A 25,168-nucleotide genomic window follows, 5' to 3' on the forward strand; every position below is an offset into this window, starting at 1 on the left:
TAAGCCAAAGAATCTTCTTCAGCACTGGAATTGCAAATGATATCAGAAAGACTGAAACATTTTATTTAACTGCTGAATTGCTGTTGCAAAGCCAGCAGATTTCAGAGTAGCAGCTGTGTTAGTCTGTATCCGCAAAAAAGAACAGGAGTACTTGTGGCACCTTAGAGACTGTAAAGGGGCTAGCTGGGGCTCGACCCTCTCCAGGGAGCCACACCGGCTCACTACACACAGCTGAGGATTGGGGAATTACTTCGGCCACAGAAGTCTTCCCTTGCGGCTCTTGTGGAGGCAGAAAATAAGTACAGTTATGCCGGGGCCCTAGGTCAGGGCGGGGCAATAATGACTCAGGCCCTCAGGCAGGGCTGCGCAATAATACTATAGCAGTAGCAATATAAACAGTAGTAAGCCCCGGCCCTAGGTTAGGGCGGGGCAGTAATGAGTCAGGAGCTCAGGCAGGGCTGAGTGTAACAGTAGGCCCAAGCCTCAAAACGGTTTGGGAGAGGGGGAGACTGCCACCCACGAATTGGGTGGCAGGGGGGATGCAGGCCCTCCCACTCCACTGCGTCCCAGCCTGGGGCCCTAGCAGCGGTAGAAGATCCACTGCTGTGTCAGTGGGGATCCTGGCTGCAACACACTGACATGGGCTCTGGCAGTGCTACAGCCAGACTAGGGTCGGCTGTCCCTGGGCTACTTCCTGACTCCCCCTCTGGTGGTACCTGAGTCACGGTGGAGTCTTCTGGGGGGTCCAGCATCATGGGTTCCTTGGGGTACTGGGCAAGCGGGAGGACCGGCAACTCCTCTGGGTAGCGAGCACAGGGCAGGTCCGGCAACTCCTCCGGGTAGTGGGCACAGGGCAGGTCGGCCCAGTACTGGCGTGCACCTTGGGCCACAGGGGCTTCCCAGTCGCGGGCTAGGCTGGAGGTGCCTGGCCTCGCCAGAGGCTGGCCCTCTAGTGAGCTCTGAGGGCAAGCCTTTATACTTCTGGGTCCCTGCCTGACCCTCTGAGGGGTGGGCTCAGAGCGCCCTAGCTCCGCCCACCCCGGCTTCTGGATGGACTCATCCCTCTCCGGGGCCGCAGAGAGCCACACCGCCTCACTACAGAGACTAACATTTATTTGAGCATAAGCTTTCATGGGCTAACCCAACCCCGCCGCCCCGTCCCCGTCCCCCCCCCCCCAAAAAAAAAAAAAAGGCAGGAGAGGAAGTACAAAGCATTATTACAAGTAACTGGGAAATAGTAGCTATTTCTTAACTTCTTGGCAGTGGCAATAGATTTTTAAAACAACTTTTCCTAGTTTTGATTCATCTTAAAATCTTTTTTCTAATGTATATTATTGGTGATGTAGAAAGAATCTTTTCTATCTTGATACCTTTTTTCTTTGCTCTTTTGAGGACTTTGATTGTGGACCAGCCCCTTTATTATTATCATAACCAACAGAACATGAGACTTCATCTATTTTTGAATAGCACAAGTAATGATAAAGTTTTTCTTGGCTGTTGAGTCATGTATTCGTGTAATTTAAGTTTTTTAATTTCCTTGACATTTTACTTGTGGAATTTTTGCACCCTGTTAGGTCAACAAACAACCTGGTAAACTATTATATAAACTTGGAGTCTTTAAAGAAACGCCTTGAAAATTGCATAGGAGAGTATTGAACAGCAAGGGATCACTGACTTTCGGTCTGTCTCTCTCACATGCACACATGCAGAGAACCTTGCTGACTTTAAGAAAATATTGGTTGGGGGCAGTTGGAAGGCGTGTGGTGGGGAGAAATACTTAATGATTACAATGTACCCAGAAACCTAAAACAAGCTTGTCACTGCAGAATTAGTTTGGTTAGTACTTAAGATTTCTGAGGCTTGTAGCATTTCACCATAAGTCCTTCATTACTTTTTTTCTCAATTTGTGGCAAACCTTGGCCCTAGTCATAATGAATGACTTGTTTAAATTGATGATGTGTAGGATTTTTAAAAGTGCTCAACCTCTGCCTATCTCAGATCCCACTGAAGTCAATGGTAAAACTCCAATTGACTTCGGTAAGAGTTGAATTAGGCCACCACTAACTCTTTGTTTTATAAATGTCCGACCTTTTATCTCTTTATTTATAGTGGGCCCAGCACCATTGTTATCTCAATGTCAGTAGAAATTAAATGTAAGCAAACATAGACTTCTATCTTGCCTGCAGGATCCTTATTCCTCCTTGGCTACATAGGAGGCAGAGTTGGACCTGTCAGGCTGGGGGCTCTTTTGCTGAATAAACTGCTCCTGTTGTTAGTTTTCCATCTGGAATAATTATTTCCTTGACATCAATCACTTGTTGTAAAAGCAGTGTATCAAATTATTTGACTTCAAATACAGGGGGAAAAACAGGAGTAGATGAACTCTTATCAACCTAATATCATTTCTCATTCAAATATACTTAGCTATAAAGAAATCTAAAGTACAGGAAATGAAAAAGACTATTTTTTTGCATTGTGAAGATTGTAAGAGTACTCAAGACAGGGCATTCAAATTGTTGTGCTTGTGCTGATTATGTTAATTCTGTCCTATTGCATGTCCTGTATAGTTTTATGGTATACATTACTAAGAGTGTGGCACCTGAAGGTCTGTATTTAACAGGGGAAAGAGAAATAGAAAATGCTGAGTGTGTGCAGTGTCATGCACATGGCTTCAAAAAGCTTCCTTGAACATATACATGCCCAAGGATTAAGCCTACTAGCCTAGATGAAAAATATCTACAGTGTCACCTCAGTAGTCCTGCCATGCATTGGCACATATTCAACCCCTCTTGAATAAACCTTAAATAAATAAATTCTGCCCTCATAGCACACATACATGCTAGAATACTCAAGGAGCTGACTGAGATATCTGAGCCATCAGCAAATCTTCAAAAAGTCATAGAAGCCAGGAGAGATTTTAGAGGACTGGAAAGGGGCAAATATAGTGCCAATCTATAAAAAGGAGAACAAGGACAACCTAGGGAATTACAGGCTAGTCTGCTTAATTTCTGATAATGGAGCAAATAATCAATCAATTTGCAAACACCTAGAAGATAATAAAGTGATAAGTAACAGTCGTCATGGATTAGTCAAGAAAAAATGGTGTCAAACCAACCTAATAGCTTTCTTTAACAGGGTAGCAAGCCTTGTAGATGGGGGGAAGCGGTAGATGTGATGTATCTTGACTTTAGCAAGACTTCTGATACTGTCTTGTATGACCTTCTCATAAACAAACTAGGGAAATACAACCTAGATAAAGGGTGCATAATTGATTGGAAAACTGTTTCCAGAGAGTAGTTACCAGTGGTTCACAATTAAGCTGAATTAAGGGCATATCAAGTGGGGTCCCACAGGGATTGGTCCTGGGTCTGGTTCTGTTCAATATCTTCATTAATGATTTAGATAATAGCATAGAGAGTACACTAAGGGTATGTCTACACTACGAAATTAGGTCGAATTTATAGAAGTCGGTTTTTTAGAAATCGTTTTTATATAGTCGATTGTGTGTGTCCCCACACAAAATGCTTTAAGTGCATTAACTCGGCGGAGTGCTTCCACAGTACCGAGGCTAGCGTTGACTTCTGGAGCATTGCACTGTGGGTAGCTATCCCACAGTTCCCGCAGTCTCCGCCGCCCATTAGAATTCTGGGTTGAGATCCCAATGCCTAATGGGGCAAAAACATTGTCGCAGGTGGTGCTGGGTACATGTCGTCAGGCCCTCCCTCCTTCCGTGAAAGCAACGGCAGACAATCGTTTTGTGCCCTTTTTCCTGAGTTACCTGTGCAGATGCCATACCACAGCAAGCATGGAGCCTGCTCAGCTCACTGTCACTGTATGTTTCCTGGGTGCTGGCAGACGCGGTACAGCATTGCTACACAGCAGCAGCTCATTGCCTTGTGGCAGCAGACAGTGCAATAGGCCTGATAACCATCGTCATCATGTCCTAAGTGCTTTTGGCCGCCTCAGAGAGGTCAGTTAGGAGCGCCTGAGCAGACATGGGCGCAGGGACATAAATAGGAGTGACTCGACCAGGTCATTCGTTTGAGTCCTGCTCGCAGTCGTATTGCACCGTCTTCTGGCGAGCAGCCAGAAGATGAGGATGGCTAGTAGTCCTACTGTTCTGTCTGCTGCCAGCCTAAGATGTAAAAGATAGATGGAGTGGATCAAAACAAGAAATAGACCAGATCTGTTTTGTATTCATTTGCTCTCCCCTCCCTCCCTCCGTGAAATCAATGGCCGACAATCATTTTGGTGAGGTCTGTCAGGGGCACCTTGAAAAGTTTAATGGAGATTCAGTCCTGCCTGGAATACTGGGGGGAGGGATAGCTCAGTGCGTTGAGCATTGACCTGCTAAACCCAGGGTTTTGAATTCAATCCTTGAGGGGGCCATTCTGTGTGACAGTTGTTTTGTTTCTCCTTGATGTAAAACCACCCCCTTTGTTGATTTTAATTCCCTGTAAGCCAGCCCTGTAAGCCATGTCGTCAGTCGCTCCTCCCTCTGTCAGATCAACGGCAGGCAATCGTTCCGCACAGACGCCATACCGCGGCAAGCATGGAGCCCGCTCAGATCACTTTGGCAATTATGAGCACATTAAACCCCATACGCATTATCCAGCAGTATATGCAGCACCAGAACCTGGCAAAGCGAAACCGGGCGAGTAGGCGACGTCAGCGCGGTGACGAGAGGGATGAGGACATGGACACAGACTTCTCTCAAAGCATGGGCCCTGGCAATGTGGGCATCATGGCGCTAATGGGGCAGATTCATGCGGTGGAACGCCGATTCTGGGCCCGGGAAACAAGCACAGACTGGTGGGACCGCATAGTGTTGCAGGTCTGGGATGATTCCCAGTGGCTGCGAAACTTTCGCATGTGTAAGGGCATTTTCATGGAACTTTGTAACTTGCTTTCCCCTGCCCTGAAGCTCCAGAATACTAAGATGAGAGCAGCCCTCAGTTGAGAAGCGAATGGCAATAGCCCTGTGGAAGCTTGCAACGCCAGACAGCTACCGGTCAGTCGGGAATCAATTTGGCATGGGCAGATCTGCTGTGGGGGCTGCTGTGATGCAAGTAGCCAACGCAATCAAAGATCTGCTGATATCAAGGGTAGTGACCCTGGGAAATGTGCAGGTCATAGTGGATGGCTTTGCTGCAATGGGATTCCCTAACTGTGGTGGGGCCATAGACGGAACCCATATCTCTATCTTGGCACCAGAGCACCAAGCCAGCGAGTACATAAACTGCAAGGGGTACTTTTCAACAGTGCTGCAAGCACTGGTGGATCACAAGGGACGTTTCACCAACCTTGTGGGATGGCTGGGAAAGATACATGACGCTCACATCTTCAGGAACTCTGGTCTGTTTCCAAAGACACAGGAAGGGACTTTCTTCCCAGACCAGAAAATTACTGTTGGGGATGTTGAAATGCCTATAGTTGTCCTTGGGAATCCAGCCTACCCCTTAATGCCATGGCTCATGAAGCTGTACACAGGCAGCCTGGACAGTCATAAGGAGCAGTTTAACTATAGGCTGAGCAAGTGCAGAATGGTGGTAGAGAGTGCATTTGGCTGTTTAAAAGCGCCCTGGCGCAGTTTACTGACTAGGTTAGATCTCAGTGAAACCAATATTCCAATTGTAATTGCTGCTTGCTGTGTGCTCCACAATATCTGTGAGAGTAAGGGAGATGTTTATGGTGGGGTGGGAGGTCGAGGCAAATCGCCTGGCGACCAATTTCGCACAGCCAGACACCAGTGCTATTAGAAGAGCACAGCAGGGCGGGCTGCGCATCAGAGAAGCTTTGAAAACCAGTTTCATGACTGGCCAGGCTACAGTGTCTAAGTTCTGTTTGTTTCTCCTTGATGAAACCCCCCGCCTTGGTTCACTCTACTTCCCTGTAAGCTAACCACCCTCCCCTCCCCCCTTCGATCACCGCTTGCTGAGGCAATAAAGTCATTGTTGCTTCACATTCATGCATTTTTTATTAATTCATCACACAAATAGGGGGATAACTGCCAAGGTAGCCTGGGAGGGGTGCGGGAGGAGGGAAGGACAAAGCCACACTGCACTTTATAACTTAAAAACTTAAAAAAATTTAAAACTTATTGAATGCCAGCCTTCTGTTGCTTGGGCAGTCCTCTGGGGTGGAGTGGCTGGGTGTCTGGAGGGGCCCCCCCCCCGCATTCTCGGGCGTTTGGGTGAGGAGGCTATGGAACTTGGGGAGGAGGCGGTTGGTTACACAGGGGCTGTAGCAGCGGTCTGTGCTCCAGCTGCTTTTCCTGCAGCTCAGCCATACGCAGGAGCATATTAGTTTGATCTTCCAGCAGCCTCAGCATTGAACATTGAATCCTGCCTCCTGTCATCACTCTTCCGCCACCTATCCTCTTCAGCCTGCCACTTACTCTCTTAAGCCTGCCACCTCTCCTCGCGTTCATGTTGTGCTTTCCTGCACTCTGACATTGTCTGCCTCCACGCATTCGTCTGTGCTCTGTCAGTGTGGGAGGATAGCATGAGGTCAGAGAACGTTTCATCGCGACTGCGTTTTTTTCACCTTCTAATCTTTGCTATCCTCTGGGAAGGAGAAGTTCCTGTGATCCTTGAAACATATGCCACTGGTGGAGGAAAAAAAAAAGGGACAGTGGTATTTAAAAAGACACATTTTATTAGAACAATGGGTACACTCTTTCACAGTAAACCTTGCTGTTAACATTACATTCATAGCACATGTGCTTTCGTTACAAGGTCGCATTTTGCCTCCCCTCACCACATGGGTTAACCCCTCCCCCCTACCTCCACCGCGTGGCTAACAGCGGGAAACATTTCTGTTCAGCAACAGGCAAACAGCCCAGAAGGAACGGGTATCTCTGAATGTCCCCTTAAGAAAAGCACCCTATTTCAACCAGGTGACCATGAATAATATCACTCTCCTGAGGATAACAAAGAGAGAGAAAGAACGGATGTTGTTTGAACGCCAGCAAACATATGCTGCAATGCTTTGTTCTGCAATGATTCCCGACTACGTGCTACTGGCCTGGCGTGGTAAAGTGTCCTACCATGGTGGATGGAAAAAGGCTGCCCTCCCCAGAAACCTTTTGCAAAGGCTTTGGGAGTACATCCAGGAGAGCTTTATGGAGATGTCCATGGAGGATTTCCACTGCATCCCCAGACACGTTAACAGACTTTTCCAGTAGCTGCACTGGCCGCGAATGCCAGGGCAAATTAATCATTAAACACGCTTGCTTTTAAACCATGTATACTCTTTAAAAAGGTACCCTCACCAGAGGCCCCTTCTCCACCTGGCGGGTCCGGGAGGCAGCCTTGGGTGGGTTTGGGGGGTACTGGCTCCAGGTCCAGGGTGAGAAACAGTTCCTGGCTGTCGGGAAAACCGGTTTCTCCGCTTGCTTGCTGTGAGCTGTCTTTAACCTCCTCCTCCTCATCTTCCTCATCCCCAAAACCTGCTTCCGTGTTTCCTCCTACTCCATTGATGGAGTCAAAGCACACAGTTGGGGTAGTGGTGGCTGATCCCCCTAAAATTGGCATGCAGCTCATCATAGAAGTGGCATGTTTGGGGCTCTGACCCAGAGCGGCCGTTTGCCTCTCTGGTTTTCTGGTAGGCTTGCCTGAGCTCCTTAAGTTTCATGCGGCACTGCTTTGGGTTCCTGTTATGGCCTCTGTCCTTCATGCCCTGGGAGATTTTTACAAATGTTTTGGCATTTCGAAAACTGGAACAGAGTTCTGATAGCACGGATTCCTCTCCCCATATAGCGATCAGATCCTGTACCTCTTGTTCAGTCCATGCTGGAGCTCTTTTGCGATTCTGGGACTCCATCATGGTCACCTCTGCTGATGAGCTCTGCATGGTCACCTCTGCTTTTGAGCTCTGCACTTGCCTGCAGCTTGCCACGCTGGCCAAACAGGAAATGCGATTCAAAAGTTTGTGGGCCTTTTCCTGTTTACCTGGCCAGTGCATCTGAGTTGAGAGTGCTGTCCAGAGCGGTCACAATGGAGCACTCTGGGATAGCTCCTGGAGGCCAATACCGTCGAATTGCGTCCACGCTACCCCAAATTTGACCCAGCAAGGCCGATTTCAGCGCTAATCCCCTTGTCGGGGGTGGAGTAAGGAAATCAATTTCAAGAGCCCTTTAAGTTTAAAACAAAAAAAAAGGGGGGGGGGGGCTTCGTTGTGTGGATGCATGCAGGGTTAAATCGATTTAAGGCTGCTAAATTCGACCTCAACTCCTAGTGTAGACCAGACCTTATAAAGTTTGCGGATGATACTAAGCTGGGATGGGGTTGCAAGTGCTTTGGAGGATAGGATTAAATTTCAAAATGATCTGGACAAGCTGGAAAAATGGTCTGAAGTAAACTGGATGAAATTCAATAAGGACAAGTGCAAAGTACTCCACTTAGGAAGGAACAATCAGTTGCACACATACAAAACGGGAAATGACTGCCTAGGAAGGAGTACTGTGGAAAGGGATCTGGGGTCATAGTGGATCACAAGCTAAATATGCGTCAACAGTGTAACACTTGCAAAAAAAAAAAGCAAATGTCATTCTGGGAGGTATTAGCAGGAGTGTTGTAAGCAAGACACGGGAAGTAATTCTTCCGCTCTACTCCATGCTGATTAGGTCTCAACTGGAATATTGTGTCCAGTTCTGAGCGCCGTGTTTCAGGAAATTGGAGGAAGTCCAGAGGAGAGCAACAATGTGATTTAAAGGTCTAGAAAACATGATGTATGGGGGAAGATTGAAAAAGTTGGGTTTGTTTAGTCTGGGGTAAAGGCAACATGGCAACATTTTTCAAATACATAAAAGGTTGTTACAAGGAGGAAGGAGAAAAATTGTTTTTGTTAATCTCTGAGGATAGGAGAAGAAGCAATGGGCTTAAATTGCGGTAAGGGAGGGGTAGGTTGCATATTAGGAAACTGTCCGGGTAGTTAAGCACTGGAACAAACTGCCTAGGGAGGTTGTGGAATCTCCATCACTGAAGGTTTTTAAGAGCACATTAGACAAGCACCTGTCGGGGATGGTCTAGATAATACTTGGCCCTGCTTTGAGTGCAGGGGACTGGACTAAAAGACCTCTCAAGTTCCCTTCCAGTTCTGTTATTCTATAGTTTGAATCATTTCTACCCCATCTCTTTCCAGGCTGTCTGCTCTCAGCATGCTGCCCAAAGAGATGGCATTTACCTTCCTGGGTGCAGAGGCGGCCCTCAGCTTTGCAGAACCCTTTTATCACTTGAGTCCTCTCTGTACCTAGATTACATCTCCCTTTCTTTTAAGGCATGAGAAGCTGTGGTCCACTCTACTTCTCACTCTTCCACCCTCCTATAAAAATGTAGCAGCTCCAGCTATTCTAATTCCTTCTTTCTGTAAAATGTGCTGTAGTGCTTGGGCCACTCTGTTCCCAGTCTCCCTCCTTCTCTTCCAGGAAAGGTGCTGAAAACTGCTTTGCCTACTCAGTTCACTTGTTTGGCCAAAACCTATACATGCCCTGAATCGGTAGGTGTTACAATCCCCGATTCTGCACATTTGCATTAAAACACTGAATATAAGAAATTTTGTCAGTCAGTTTCCAAAACAGCCTTATCTTTTGGAATTTTCTTACTTCTGATTGCTTGATACTGCAAACTGTTAACATTCGATTAACAGTTGTTGGGTTTTTAAAAAGAGAGAGAACTGATGGGAAGGAAGATATTGGGAGGTAATTAGCTTGCTGAGCTGATGACCTCTATTAATGAACCTTGTTAAGTTCACTGCTCTACCCCCAATTCAGTCTGAAAGATCGGTAAGTTCCTTTCTCATCAGTTTGTCTATGCTGTGCACACATGTCAGATTCAAGTTCCTTTCTCTGCAACTTAGAAGCTCCATTGTCTACTATATACATTTTCTGAAATAAGTAGTGCTAACTTAAGGAACTGTGCACACATTTTTTCACTCTTGCCAAACTTAAGCTACTGAAGGGATTTTGCTCAAACTTTCCGGGGGGTGGGGAGGAATCACCTTCAAGGCAGAAACTAAGTATAGAAAATTTCAGCTGAAATGGGGAAACATTTGAAAAGTAGTGAGCATATAAAAACGGGGACATAATTTAAACTTTTGCAACCTTCGTTATATTAGGTAACATTTAGTGCCCATTGTAATAAACAAAGTAACTGTTTCCATGAGTCATCTAATAGGTGTTGTTGAATGGCACCTAGAAATCCATACTTTTCAGAGGTTTTCTGGTGTGTGTAAAAGCTAGTTTATCTCAGCAAATGTTGAAATCATTGTTATGCCAACCACTATAGTTTAGGCAGCATAAATGATGGTCACAAATGTTAAAATTGGGAGATTTTTACACCATGAATAGCATTCTCTCTGATTTAAGAATCTCACAGGCATTCATTCACATGTATACTTCATGTAGGTGATAATGACTACAGAGTTATTTCAAACCTAGTTTGTGTTGTTTTTACTGTTGTTTCTAATGCTGACTTTCTTTTATGTAGGGAGACTTATGGTGCACCGTCTTATCAAAGTGCTAGTCCATTGGAGGCGAAATGTTTGCTGTCTGGTTTAGACCATAATGAAGCACAGGATAAGACTGAAGGAATGAGCTGTATGATACATGACAGGAGTGAAAGTGACTTACATAACAGAAATTTTGAAAGCCCACGTTCTTCTGCTGCAGATGACACAGTTGTTAGGTATTTGAATGACCGACCAGCAATTGATGCTTTGCAGAACATTGAGTCTCTTTTTAAAGCTGTAACCCCTACAAGATCAGAGGAGGAAAAGACTAATGAGTCCAGAAGAGATGAGAGCAGCACTAAAACTGCTTTTAGTAGCACAGCCCAGGATGCTGAACTGAAAGGGATAAGGCTGGCAGAATCTTCTCTTTCCTCCACTAGTACTTCCAGTGCCCACAGGCTGGAAATCTTAAAACGGAGGCAGCATGATGCTAAATTGCATGATGCTAAATTGGAGAAGCTGAAGGAGCGGATTAGGAAGCAATGGGAGCATTCGGAAGAATTAGGCAGCAAGGGACAACTTCTGGGATATGCCGAGCAGCCTGTAGTGGTAACAAATGTGGAGAATGCAGTGACGCCGAAAGTCAGAAAAGTGGCAGTTGCACCCCCTGCTCCGACATATAAAGGTATGTAGACTCTCTATCTTATGTTGTTTACATGTGGCACCCCGGCTTGAAACAGAGACCGGGCAGCAGCCCAGCTCAGGAACCAGGAGTTGGCTTTCTTGTCAATTTGGAGCCGTGAAACTGACAAGAATGACAGCCAAAATCCAATGAAAGGAACGCAATGTCTACGTAGATCTAACTACACTGACATAAGCTCTATAACTCTCACTGAGGTAGTTTTATTATGTTGGCATAGCAGGGGAGTTACATCAGCGGGAGGAGCATTTCAGTGTGTACACCTCCACTGTTTTGTCAACAAAACTCTGTAGTGTAGACATAGCCTAATAGCACAATTTTTTTCTCAAGGTTTTTAATGTGTTCTGCAAGATCTAGATAAAACTCTGTTTATCGTAGGTTTCAATCCTGCTGAGACAAAGATTCGCACTCCTGATGGAAAGGTGTGGCATGAAGAGGAATTTCATAACATCAGTAGGGAGTTGTATCGCGATATAGCACTCCAATTAACAGGTGAGAAGCAGATCTAAGCTTATTAATACACACAGGCTTCTTTGAGAAGCAGCTAGGGTTGCTACACACACAACTTAACTGACACAAACCCATGGCAAATGAAAAGTTGAGCTACCTAATAGAGCATATCCTGTATTCCAGTGTTTCTTAAACTTATTTGATCACACCATTCTTTGTGTCTGTAGTAGTTTATGCCCCCCTGCCACACAAGTAAATATACCAATAAAAAAAAATGCAACTCTTGCTAAATATTAAAAACAGTTAGGCATTGATTCAAACAGAGCCATTTAAGTATATAGTAATGTAAATTTTAAGTGAGATGCTGCCGTTTTGGGCACCTGGCCAGCAGTTGCCACTCTTCGGCTGCCCAGTTCTGAAGGCAAGGCAGAAGGCAGCATAAAATGTGCGCAGTACACTTTTTTTTTTTTCCCTAAAGCTTCTCTTTTGCTGCCTGTCTGCCACCCACACCAGAATACATTCCATGCCTCCCAGTTTGAGAACCGGGATAACTAACAGGATTTTTTTAAATAAGTCAAATGATTGTTTTATTTTGTATTGGAAGATTTTGCAGATTGAAATGGAACAATTTTTCATTTAGTTTTGAAATTTCCCATTGAAAAATTTCATCAGATCTTTTCCCACAATAAAATTGTTTTTGATGAGACCCCATTTTTTAGTGGGAAAATTTTTCATTTGACAAAATGCAGACAGTTCTAACAAATGCACGCCTTCGGGTTACCACAACTACTACCACTATGTGGCACAGCTTTAATTCTGCCCCTTCTACGCACCTTTTTATCAAATTACCCACTCCCCAAATTCGTTGCGGAGATGTTTTTTTTTTGTCGTAGTGTGTTGTGCTGGGAGTGGGTAGCCATAGTAAAGGGGGTGATAGAAGGCTTGAATCCTAGGAGCTGCATATTTAAGGTGCAATACGTGGCCTGTTGTGGTAAAGTGTGTGCCTCTGGCTGCAGGAGGTAGAGGGTACGTGTATTATGAGGTAGCTTAACTTCTCCTAAACTGTTAGGAGTGGAAAGTCTTTTGATTAGCATATGACATGATCACTGGATGGTACAGATACAGCAGGACCCAAAAAGGGACTTTGGTTGTCTTGACAACTCTTATCCCAGTTTCCCTTATAAGGGGTAAATTAAATCAAACCAGGTATTAATACACGAGAAGTCTCATGGTGCTTCTCCCTCAGCTCAAGGGAAACAGAAAGTTCAGCTGTATCCAACTTTCAAAAGAGGCGGAGGAGTGGAAAAGTTTTTCCAGAAAGAAGTGTGCCAGGGTAACTCTTCCCACGATCATATGTTGCTATGTAACTCTTCCCTAAAGAAGGGAGACAAAAAAAGTGAACTAGCAGGAAATGAAAAAAACATTGTCATGATGTGCCATAATTTTTTTTCCTTACAGCACTCCTACATCAGTTTTGTCTGTTGTGAGGATTAGATAGGATCTTGGGGATTTTATAACTTACTTGTCTGTTTCTTTACTGCTGCTTTGTTAACAGTAATTTGATTTCAGGGTTATGAATTTTTTGCAAGGGCTTGGCTTTGCTTATTTTACACTACCAAATGAACCTTTTTCTTTACGTGTTTATTAAATACACTGTGGCAAATTGCTGGCACGATTATGATGGGTCCAGCGCTTCCTCCTCTTGTTTGGGGGGGGAGGGTTTTCAGGGCGCAGTTTCCTGCCCCTGAACTAGGGTATCTACTGTCCCACTAGTAACCCAGAGAAGGGTAGTGGAGAGGGAGGGACCCGGGCACGCCTTCTACTCTGGGTCCCAGCCCAGGGGCCCTAGGGATAGTGGCAAACCACTTGAACTAGGGCTTCCTTCCCCTGGGCTACTTCCCTCTCCTACTCTTCAGCTTGTGGGACTTCCTGCCCTCTCTCTGCACAGGCCGGGTGTCTCTTTACCTAAGGTCTTGGTCTTCTAGCCAGCCACGGCACTTCTCCAAACTGCACTCTGCTCCAACTCCTTCCCCTGGCTGATTGAAGCAGGGGGGTTTTATCAGGTGACTGGCTTCAGGTGCTTTTAATTAATCTATAGAAACCTTTCTTCCCTCTACAGGGAATAAGGCTTCTCCTTATCCTGGGACTTACATATGTCTCCTATATCACTCTCCTGCTGCCTTCTGGCCATGCTGTATTACAACACACAAAAAAGGGGGGAGGGAAACAATGAAAATGTTCAAAACTCAATGCAAGTGAATTGTTTTCAGTAATATCCCTTATTCCCTCTCTTTGTGTAGAGAAAAAAACCTTTGCTTGATAGTCTTTTTAATGGCATTAAATGTCCTTGTTGTGGCAGGGGATCAATTTTAGCGATAGTACTCAGGTTTTGTTAAAGCAAATGCTGTTTCATAAGACAAATGCATACAAAGGACAAAAAGAAAACAGTAATCAAAGATGCTAAAATGTAGCTTGGCTTTGCTTACCGTTCAGTTGCTGAAAGACCACAAGTATAGCACATGCCCATTTAGCCACTCCAAGTCCTTGGCTTTACTCCTCCTGCTCTCAAAAATGTTTGGCTGTTGATTGTCCTTACTTTCCTCTGGCTGGTCTGCAGGATATTTTTACTGAGATAAGGCTGCTTTTTAGTTTGCCAGACTGGCTACAGAAAAATGATACGATTAAATAGCTTCTGATTCACTAAGTCAAAGAAAAAGAGGAGATGGGAGGAATAAAGTGGCAAGGGAAATGGACACCCTAAGAGGGTGTAATGAGGATCTTAGGCTTTCATCTCGGGAGGTGCTTGGATCATACCAAGGATAAAATGTTGTCCAAATACCTGTTGTTATCTGGTCAGAACATATTTCAGGCCAAGGAAAAAGGACCAATGGTGTAATAGTAAATCTTTGGCCCCAGTGTTAGTGATGGTGGCTGAAGTAATGGTGATCATGATGTCTTCCTTCACACTCAGAACTTGCTGCCAAGCTGAGGAATTTGACAAGTGATCCTCGCAAAAATGTCCAGAAAGAACAACAATCTATTTTTATCAAAATTACCCAGTCAAAACAAGCTTTCAATGGTCCACATATGTATGTTCTGCTATATTTGTAACTTCACCAGGAGACTTGAAGGCTCCTAATTTAAGTGGTTTTTAGTTCAAACAAGCTTGCATTTGAATAATTTATAGAATTATGTGCTTTTTGAAATATTGTTGTCACTTTTACTTGTCAAAAAGATGTGTTGAATCCTTTAAACATCTTAAATGGATAAAAGATGTAAACAGTGTCCCAGTAGATACCATCTCTCTTCAGAAATGGTCATTTTAAGCATAGTCCTTCTCAAAGCTCCAAAATGGTACGCCTATACAACAATCATTTGATAACACCTTCCCCTCCAGACATGCACACAGACATTCACTTCTTATGCATTCTCTTCCAGTTAAATTTGGGATTTCTTAGTATCAGAATAAAGTAAGCTGTGGTTCTGACATGGGGTTATTAACACTATTGAGAGTAGATCTAGAAATATTGTCATTTCTTTTTTTTTTCTTTTTTTTTTTTTTTTGGGTGCCTTGTTTTAAAAATATGCTGAGATCACATAAATCATCCTCCCAACAAAAAATAACTGGAGAATTTTGCACAAACTCTGGACTTTTATGGCTTTGTTATATAAGTGTTAAAGATCCATTTTGCCTGTGAGAGACTGTTCAGTTTCTAAAATTGAAAGGTCTTTTATCACTAAGCCTGTTCTTTAATGAATTTCCAAATTATTTAATGTAATTATTATTTTTTTCTCTTAATGTATTTAAAAATCAGAACAAGAAGACAATCCAGACTCTTTACAAAATCAGTTGGGGGCATTTTGAGAACTGTAAGCAAAACTTAGTTTTCCCAGCTCTGTCCTAAAATCTTGTGGAACTCTCCTTAGCTATGTGTTATCTATCTGCTCTTGACCTTTGCACTCAAATTCACATTTGTTACCCTAGATTTTTGGAAATGTCCACTAGAAACTTTCGTTAGATGTACCTTCACAATATCCCACAGCGGATGACTGCTATCCTCGGATGATGATAATGATGTGAGGTTTTTCTAACTAACTTGCACGATGCTTGTTGTCATTCTGCCAGCAGAATCAGACACACGCTAAATAGCATACAAGCAATTAAAAATGTATGTATGGTAATATAATCTTCAGATTTCTGGCTCTGTCACCTTCACTACATTGACACCACTTAAAAGATTTATCTTGAGTAACCAAACCTATTTCTTTTACCTTTCTGTAGAATTAAACTTCTCCTTCTGATTTGCAGGTTGTATTTTATTTATGGATTGATGAAGTTCCAAATCTTTGGTGCCCTTCTGCTTACTTGTGACACTCTGGCAGTCCAAAGCAGCTGTAAACCTGGCAGATCAGTCTCCTAGTGATTTTTCTAGAGTAGTGATAATCCCCATTTAGAGGTAGACCCACCCTCCTCATGGCCCTTGGTGAAGGAATTATGGCTTGGGTCACAGTTCTGCCAGTGATCCTTTGCGCTGGAATTGCCTGTAGGGGCTTTGGGAAGCTGGGTGCAATTTAGAGCTGCCCTGAGGTGGTTCAGAATTTCACCAGGGACTGGACCCGCTCTTGACTAGTACCTTGACTGGGGAGCCACAAAGTTGTCTTAAAGCCATTTTGCTTCCTTTGCTGAAGTTATAGCCCGGGGTAGTCAATGGTGGACCGCGGGCCAAATCCGGATCACCAGACACTTTTGAACAGATCCCGAAATCCTTTTATTTACTTATTTTTATGTTGTTGGGTTTTTTACTTTCTTCTCTGGAGTCTGGACTGTGACTATACCTTGACCAAGAAATTTGGACCTTGACAAAAAATAGACTACTCCTGTTTTTGCCCAGGGTTTTTATTCAGATTACTCTAATGTTTATAGATATCTTATGTTTAACTTACCATTTTTTTTTCTAGAAATCCAGTGTTTCTTTAAAAGTTTAATATAAACAGAGTTGTCTCAATTAAACAGACATCTAGTCCATTTCTCACATTTTCCAGGGGACACATTTCAGTAAGAGGAATGAGTTGTATGCAAGTTTGGCCATATGCTGCTCTTGATGCCATGTGTACACCAGCTGTCTGGAATGATCTCCTTCAGTTGAAAAGATCGTATCAAATAGCTGATTCCAAGTAACCAATCTATAGTCATACACAGTACATACTGTAAATATATATTGAGGTTGTGCTATTAAAAGTGAACACATGGACAGAAAATGTAATGTAGATATGTTCACCATGTACTGTATGGTCAGCTGGACCTAAATTCTTTTCCAGTCTGGTACTGAAATCAGCAGCATACCTGAAAATTCTGCAGCATCTTCAAGAACATGTCTCTTAGAAATTGAGGGTTTTCTTTAATTATGAAAATTAATACAACTAATACAGAATCTCTTGATTTGTTTTTTAATTGTGATAGTGGCCCCATGAATCCTACTCGGTGGGAATGTTGATTCTGAATCCCACCCTTGGGTTTATCTCTATCAGCTAAACACATGTGAAAATAAAACTTGTCCTGTCTACGCTAGAGTTTTAAAAGAATGTGTTAACACACTTTAGCTAAATGAATTTTAAAATACCGTATTTATCTTAGTTTACACAAGCCAATTAGTAACAATGCACTGACTCACATTTGGTTCACTTTTTGAATGCTTTCTTTGCAGCCATAAGGGCTAAGGTTTAAGTCATTTTTTTTTTTTTAAATGAAAGCTTAAATGATGCCGAACAATTCTGAATCAGTGAATATGTCTACATAGCAAACAAAGACCAATGGCTGGTCTGGGTCAGCTGACTCAGGCTCAGGCTGTGGGCTGTAAAATTGCAGTGTAGATGTTCGCCCGTGAGCCAGAGTCAGCTGACCCGGGCCAGCAGTGGGTGTTTAACTGCAGTGTAGACATACCCAGTGGGTGTATTTTGTGGCAAATTCTGCAGGCACAATTGCAGAAAGTACAATGCTCAGCTATTTAGTCTATCACATTTTGATGGATTGGTTGGGAGCCAAGGATTAAATGTGCTAGCATGCATAATGTAAAGGAAGAGGGTCATGTATTCAACAATGAAGGAGGTAGACATAGCCCATTCAGATGGAGCATTAACATGTACTTTATAAAACTTACTTTGTCATTTAGTAGATTAAAAAAGCAACATTAGCTCAGATATGCCAAACTATTACCGTGACTTCTAACCCCCAAAATGAACTTTCTAAGGATCTGTTACAGCCGTTATCTGTGCATACTTATGGCTTTGCAGTGTTCTAGTATTTATGTAAACAGTGCTTGAGGCAAAATGTTCATTCTGAGTGTGTTTGGGCAAAGCTATAAGGGTAAGCCTAAGCAATGCATTGTGGAGTCTAACCTGTGGGCCTTGGAGTAGCAGTAGAATTCTACCTAGCTCTTTCTATAGCAGATGGAACTGCTGTATTCTAAGGTAGTGGGTATGACCTAGAGAGTGATCATGCTGCAGTTCTCTGACTAATCCCCACTTTATCGAGGTAAATGCTGAAGCAAGTTTGTTTCTGAGTTTTATTTTTCCTTCCCATGGGGTATCAACTAACAGTTCACACATACTGTCTGCTTTTCAGAGGATTCAACAGGGAAAGAGAAACCCCCTGAGAAAAGCAAGGAGAAGAAAGCAACCACACCAGTGCGCAAGGTTCAAAAGCTAACCAGGTCATCAAGCCCAGATTCCAAACCAGGTGACTAGTAGTACTCTTGACATAGGCTTCTTTCTAGATGTGTATGTTCAGAGATTAGTTATGTCTAGACGGGTGAAAAAGGATGTAGTTTAAAGGCAACCTGTTGACTTGTACTCTGGTCAGTTGCACAAAATGTCCCAAAGGTTGTTTGGTATGCTATATCAGCAATGTATCCCCCACCAGTTTTTTTTTTTCTGTTTACAAAATTTTCCTTTCCCCTGCTGCTGTGTGCAACTCTCAGAAACAGCAGACAATTGAATATGTATTTCACAGGGGTTGTCTGAGGACATTCACCAGAGCACTGGAGACCAGCAGTACTTCCTTGCTCTCCACTTCTGCCTGTCTTTTCTCTCGTCTCTGTGGAAGAGCCTAGGGGTGGGTGTGAAGTACTTCCCTGGGGTGCAGCCTGAAACTGGGATACTGCTGAGCTCTCTGTCTATCCAGGCTGGGCTCCCTCTCTCAGTGTGATGCTGTGACAAGTTGCAGACCTCTCCCAGTCCTGCACTCACACAAACATTTACAACATGGACACACCCTGCTGAGTTACATGAATGCTTTTTCCAGCCACTTATAAACCAACAATAGAGGGGCTCCAGCCACTTCCCCCCAGCTCCCCAGCCTAGGACCCCTTAGCTGCACCATCTAGCTATACAGTGGAGTCGCATCATACGTACATTTAACTTATGTAAACTCAACTATATCTCCTTGAAAAGAAAAATTAATTAAGAGTTTTCCGTAAAATATTTGTGACCATATCATTAGTCCAGAAAGGGGGAGTAGCACAGAGGCAGTTGAACTCAGTAGCCATGTTGATTTCGTGGTGTTATCCAGCTGCACCTATCTCTGTGTTGGGCTGTGTAATTCTCCTCATGTTTTTATGCTGAAATTCTTAGAGGAGAGGCATCAAAGCTAGTTCAGTGTTATATCTGTAATGATGTTCCCTCCCCCTCCAGTCACTGCAGTAACAGAACGCATAACACAGCCAGGTATTATAAATAACTGCAGCTCATATTCTGCTTTGTTAGCTTCTTTTAGTGTAGACAGCTGACCTGAAATAGAAGATGGGCTCTTCCTTCTGGCTTTGTGGAGGGGCATAGAAGTACTTGAGAGCAGCAAGTTGAGCAAGAGAATCTCTTTGGCTGGTGCATCTCTTTTAAAAAGGTTCATAGTAACCTGTTTCAAGTTCAAGTGACAGGTTCATAAAGCATGTGTATAGTTTACAATTTAAGTAGCCACTGAAATGGTGGCTTTTCAACCTTTTATCATAGAGGTCTACTGCTTCCATTAAAGGAACATTGAAGATATTAAATGTGAAAACATACTAGATCTGCTGTGTTGGGTTTACTTTTAAATTTAGTTAGATTCAATGTCTAGGCTTCTCAGAACCCTGTAGGGCCAGTAGGCTGTAATCCCTATTTATTTATGTCTAGTTTTTAAACTATGCTCATGCTCTAGTGTATGAACATATATGGTTGGAAATCCCAACTAAGAGGGAGACAAATTGACCTGATTATTAATTACCTGCAAATTACCTGTTTCTCAGCAGAGATTAAAGTGATAAATGGCCCAAATTAAATAATTAGTGTACTGCTTTGCACTTTATATATATACTTTTCATCCAAGGATCTTGATGCTTTACTTCAAAAGGTCATTAAATATTGTGTGGGAAGCTAATGGGAAGAAAAACTAGTCAGACGAATTTACATGTTTAACCTTATAAGCATTCAGTGAAGATACCTTTGTGCCAGATCTGTCAGCCTCTGATCTGATATAGGATCGTAGAATAATATTAATGCATGTTTGAAAAAAATAATTGTAATGTGGTCCTTTATAACTGCATTCTGTTCCTAAGCAATGCATAAACCATTAAGATAGCATCTTAACCCTTTAAAGCTTCCCCTTCACAGAATGTCTTGCTAGAATGCAGTGGATTTGCATAGCCCAGGACTGTTGTTGACTCACATTTGTACATTCATAAGAGCCATCTATTTCATCAGCAAATTTGCTCTTAAAAATGCTATTGCTTTCTAAAGTCCTTTCTGTAAACTAAATAGATGCTCATTTAGCTTCAGTACTTAAAGACGAATCATTCATTCCCCCCTCCTTCCATTCTGGGCCTCCTTTTATTCTCACTACTCTGACATTTTATCTCTCTCTTGTTCTATTTCTTCTCTGCTTTCTCATTTTCCTACCCCCCTCAAGATACAAAGCCTCTTTTCTCAACCTCACAATCTTCTACAGATTCTCTCTCTCTTTATCTTCACTAACACTTGTCGTCAAATCTCTTAGGCCCGCACAGGACTATTACTTCTACAGTTTTTTGTAGGGATACAAGTTACTGCAAGATGCTTTGGGTTTTTACTTTGTGCTGTACCTCAGTAATAAGCATGATACCTTATGCTTCAAGGCTATTTGTTAGGCCTGGGTTGTGCAACTGAAGTCGTACCATTTGTTTGCAATATAGTGATGGTTCTTAGTGTAATAATAAGTAGAAGGGTTATGGTAAGTACTAAGTAAATTCAAGGTATACTGGAAAATACATGCTGTACTTCATTATTTGCTCTTTGTTTAGGTGGAAGCCATCTGATAAGTACATCTTCCTGGCGGGATGGACAAAAGCTAGTGAAAAAGATACTGGGTCCAGCACCTAAAGTAGAGCAACAGCACAGAAGAGCAACATCCAGTGACAGAAATGGGAGGGAGAGAGCTACTAAATCTCGTAAGCTGTGCTGTATTTAACACTAGCTTTTTCTGTTTGGTTTTAATTTTTTATTTAACAACTTTGCGGGCTTCTAAGATTTGAGGAGGCTCCTACTACATAAGGAGGATGCAGCAGTTAAGGTTGCAACTCAACCTGCTTTTGTTATAAAGCCCTATTTTTATCTCATATGACTTTGACTTGGAAAACTAGTTTGGCCTGAAAAGTGTCAGTTTTTTGTGTCTTGTGGATCCCACTCCAGGTGTATATGAACGTGACAGCAGAATCTTTTTGAATAGCTGCGTCCACTGGCGCTGTGTCTGCACCTTCCATGCCGTTGTGCCTCTCCTTTCCCACCTCGAGCATAAAGGATAGAGCAGCCATACAGTCCCTCTGTTCCCTCTTACCAGCCCTGGCAATGAGACAAAACTAGTTACATTTGTCTGCTACCCCTTATTGTTCCTTCTCTTAACTCAGTGCTAATTTTTCCCTTTTTACCCTCTGTTGTTTTTTTTCTGTTTGGCTTGTCTCTTAAAAAAGCGAAGGACTGTATTTTTCCCTTTGGCACATGGCGCCTCTTTCTGCACCAAAATGGTAGATTCAAAGCCTTCAGACTGCAAACCAAATCTTCTCTGGGTGGCTTAATCCCTCTCATCACTGGCCACCGCCACCATTTTTTCTCCCTTGGTGAGAGCCATATTCCAGGTTGGTGTTTGCTGTGCTGACCTTTTTCCACAAGGACAGGGAAATCCAGGGAAGCCTGTATAAAATTTCACTGCCTCAAACAGTGCATAGGGTCACTTCAGACCCTGAAGAGGGAGGATCAACTTCTAAGACAGATCTGAACACTGTTAAGTCCTAGTCTGCTAGTGCCCCTGCTACCCAGCACATGACTCCTAAGATGGGTACCAACAAAAAATCCTTGGCATCAGGCAAGGCTCCGGCACCAAAGTCCATGCTGGCACTGAAGACTGGTGCAGCTTCTTCTATGAGACAAGAGGCCCAAATATAGAGACAGACAGGGCTCCTGGCATCAGTCCCTATCTTTCTGTAAGGAAGGGCCCAAACATCAGTTCTCCAGGGAACAAACCACTATGCCTCTGCCCGTCACAGGAGGAGTGAGTGATGCTGGCTCAACCTTCAGCTTGGTGCTGAAGAAGTATTAGCCTCAGGTGGTACCAGTGCTTACAATACCACTGGCACAGGCATTGTCCCTGGTGGCAGCTTCAATATCAGCACCATCTATGGAATCTCTACTGGTGCCTGATGGTTTTTTACTGGAGGAGACTATCTTGTGCCCAGTGATGTTTTTGGTACTAAGACTTTCATAATTGGCACCAGTGTATAATTTTGACTTCTTGGCATTAAGGTCTCCCCAGAGGTCAAGCTGTCCCTTGACTGTTTCTTTGTTGTCCTCCTCACTGGAGCACACTCTTTCTCCATGTCTAGCAAGGAGTCTTCTCACCTCAGATCATTATATCACTACAAACAAGAGGCTCTTTCTTTGGAGCTCCTACACACATCCATCACAGGCCTACAAATGGCTTGGTCAGCCCAATCTGAACCAGTCTTACCAATACAGTGTGTCATCGTGGGATTGTGCATATTGGGGATCTCTGTCCTGGACATCCAGAGGACCTTCCTACATTCTAGGAAGTAGAGTAGATCTCCATTTCCCCTCCACATCTGTGCCCAGATCACCATCATTTTGAGAGAGATGAGTGAGTAAGTGGCTGAAGAGGAACAGACACCAGAGAACCGCAGGAGCATTGTCCTGTGCATTTCAGGCACCCATTGTCTTCCTTCCCCAGCCAAAGCTGTACCTTCAACCCTTGTACCAGAATCTGATGACTTCAAAAGTTTCGGGACCTGTGCCCCAGAATTGCCAAGATACTTGACATTGAAATGTCTGTCACTTAAAACAAGCTCTCACAAGCTTTTTGGTATTCTGCACTCATCTGCTCCTGCTAGGATAGTACAACCTGTCAACGAGGACCTCCTGGAGCTAAGACCTTGTGGCAAACACCAGCTACTCTACCTCCTACGGCTAACAGAGCAGAGAAACACTACCAGGCTCTTTGGTGGTCTCTCCTGTGCTTGAAAAATCTAAGGTGAGAGATATCCCAAGAAACTGAGTTCATTTGGGAAAATGGCCTGTTCATCAGCCTCACTACAATTATGATTAGTCAATTAACAGGCCCTATCTAGTAGCCAAAACATTGCTATCAGCAGCCATTGATACCTCAGACACTGGCTAGACAAGGTATCCATGTCTATGCATATCTAGATGATTGGCTAATCAAAGGCTTATCCCATCAGGAGTTTACTGCAGCTTTGAACTATGTCCTTCACTTGTTCACTCAAATGGGCCTTTTCGTGAACTATGAGAGAGTCTCCCATCCCATCACAGGCAAAAGAATTAATAGAAGCCTTGAGTGACTCCAAATTGGTGATGTCATATCTTTCTGAAGACAGATTTCTGTTTCTTCAGTCAATAATCACCAGTATTAAATTGAATCCAGCATACACAGCATGGAGCTGTCTCGGATTTCTAGACCATGTCACTCTGCACTTACATGAAGCTTCTTGGCAAACTTCACTCGTGCCTGTTACAAGCCTGGCTAAAGTTGGTGTATTGTCCTACAGGAGATCAAATTAGCATGAGAACTGTGGTCCCATCACTCATCCCATCAGCCCTGAACTGGTGGTCCGACCCCAAGAATTTCCAGAGTGGATTCTCTTCTCTCTAACTCCTGCAAAGATGCTGATCATGACACATCATGAGCAGGTTGGTGTGTTCACCTGAACCACCCCAGATACAAAGGATTCGATCTCAAAAGAAAATAACTCTTCACGTAAATGTTCTGAAACTCCAAGCAATCAAATTAACTTCCATGGCATCCCAGACTGTCCTATGGAATTCCACAGTACAGATTCATATAGTCAACACATCTGCAGGTGCATCTGCTCCTGCTCATCACCCCCATGTCAGAAGCTATCAAGTTTTATGGACATTTTGCCAACAACCAGGTAACATCTCTCCATCTCGCAAGGAGTCAGCAAAGTTTAGCAGACCACTAAGCAGACAATTCATCACCAACTACGAGTGGTCTCTGAAGAGCTTTATCAAGCTGATTTCTTTTCACTGGTGGGGAAATCCCGTCATAGAGTTGTTCATCACCAAAGACCATCTGAAATGTCCAGCCTTTTGTTTTGGGGAGGTAGGTTCATTGCAAGATGCGTGTCTCAGACTGTTGGATCAAGGTCTCATATACACATTCTCACCAATTCCCATGATTCCCAGAATGACATGCAAGATGCGATGAGACAGAGTCTCTCTCATTAGTCCTGATGGTCCCATACAGGTCGAGACAGTTCTGGTTGATAGACCTTCCCCAGACATCTGCTTAGCCTCCCATTCCACTTCCAGACTGCCCAAATATAGATGGGTTTGGCAAACTCAGTTTTTGTTTTTTCTAATTTAGATGATTTATATAAAATTTTATTTTAAAGATTTTTTTCTAACAACTATTTTTATTTTTATGATTGTGGGGGGAAGGCTGGAGTTAGAGTTAGGGCAGTGCTAACAGTGATGAGCTGCAGAGGGCTTCCTGTGTGGCTGAGGGGCCCAAGACACTAGGGCACAAGATGCGGTGTGGGGATGGGGAGGTCATCCTGGCCTGGCAGAGCAGAGCCCTCTGCGGCCAGGACTGTAAGGAGAAAAACGAGCCCTTGGCCATAGGGGAGGCCACCCTGCAGCTGAACGGTTCCTGCCTGGGGACAGCTCCCACGCTCCTGGCTGGTGAGTAAGTGAGCGGGTCCATGACAGTAAAACTGCAGAGTGCTCCCTGCACGGCCATGGGACCGGTGACAGTGGATCCTAGCAGCCACAAGGTACAGGAAAGGCTGGTGTCCAGGAAGGGCATAGCAGAGACCTTCAGCCAGGGCCTCAAGAAGGACAAGCTCTCGGCCGTGGGGGAGATCACCCCACTGCTAAATGGCTCCAGCCAGGGGATGAAATCATTCAGCAGCTGGATGGCTTCCTCTGCAACTAGGGAGAGGCAATTCTGGCCGGCGGTGTCTGCTCTGCTGAGCCAGGACTGCAGCCTTTCCCACACCTTATGCCTTCGGGGAT

At 43.8% G+C, this 25,168-nt stretch overlaps 1 protein-coding gene across 3 annotated transcripts in view; it reads left to right on the forward strand.

Moving 5' to 3' along the window:
* The window catches only part of CEP350 (centrosomal protein 350), a 134,671-nt gene that overhangs the window by 20,013 nt on the left and 89,490 nt on the right, over nt 1–25,168 (forward strand). For all 3 annotated transcript variants that reach the window (XM_074961052.1, XM_074961053.1, XM_074961051.1), the window contains exons 6-9: nt 10,488–11,134; nt 11,528–11,641; nt 18,222–18,335; nt 20,908–21,054. In XM_074961052.1, the coding sequence (XP_074817153.1) occupies nt 10,488–11,134; nt 11,528–11,641; nt 18,222–18,335; nt 20,908–21,054 (1,022 nt within the window). The remainder of the gene's footprint in view (nt 1–10,487; nt 11,135–11,527; nt 11,642–18,221; nt 18,336–20,907; nt 21,055–25,168) is intronic.

This window comes from Natator depressus, chromosome 8, assembly GCF_965152275.1.
Source record: "Natator depressus isolate rNatDep1 chromosome 8, rNatDep2.hap1, whole genome shotgun sequence".
NCBI classification, from domain to species: Eukaryota; Metazoa; Chordata; order Testudines; family Cheloniidae; genus Natator; species Natator depressus.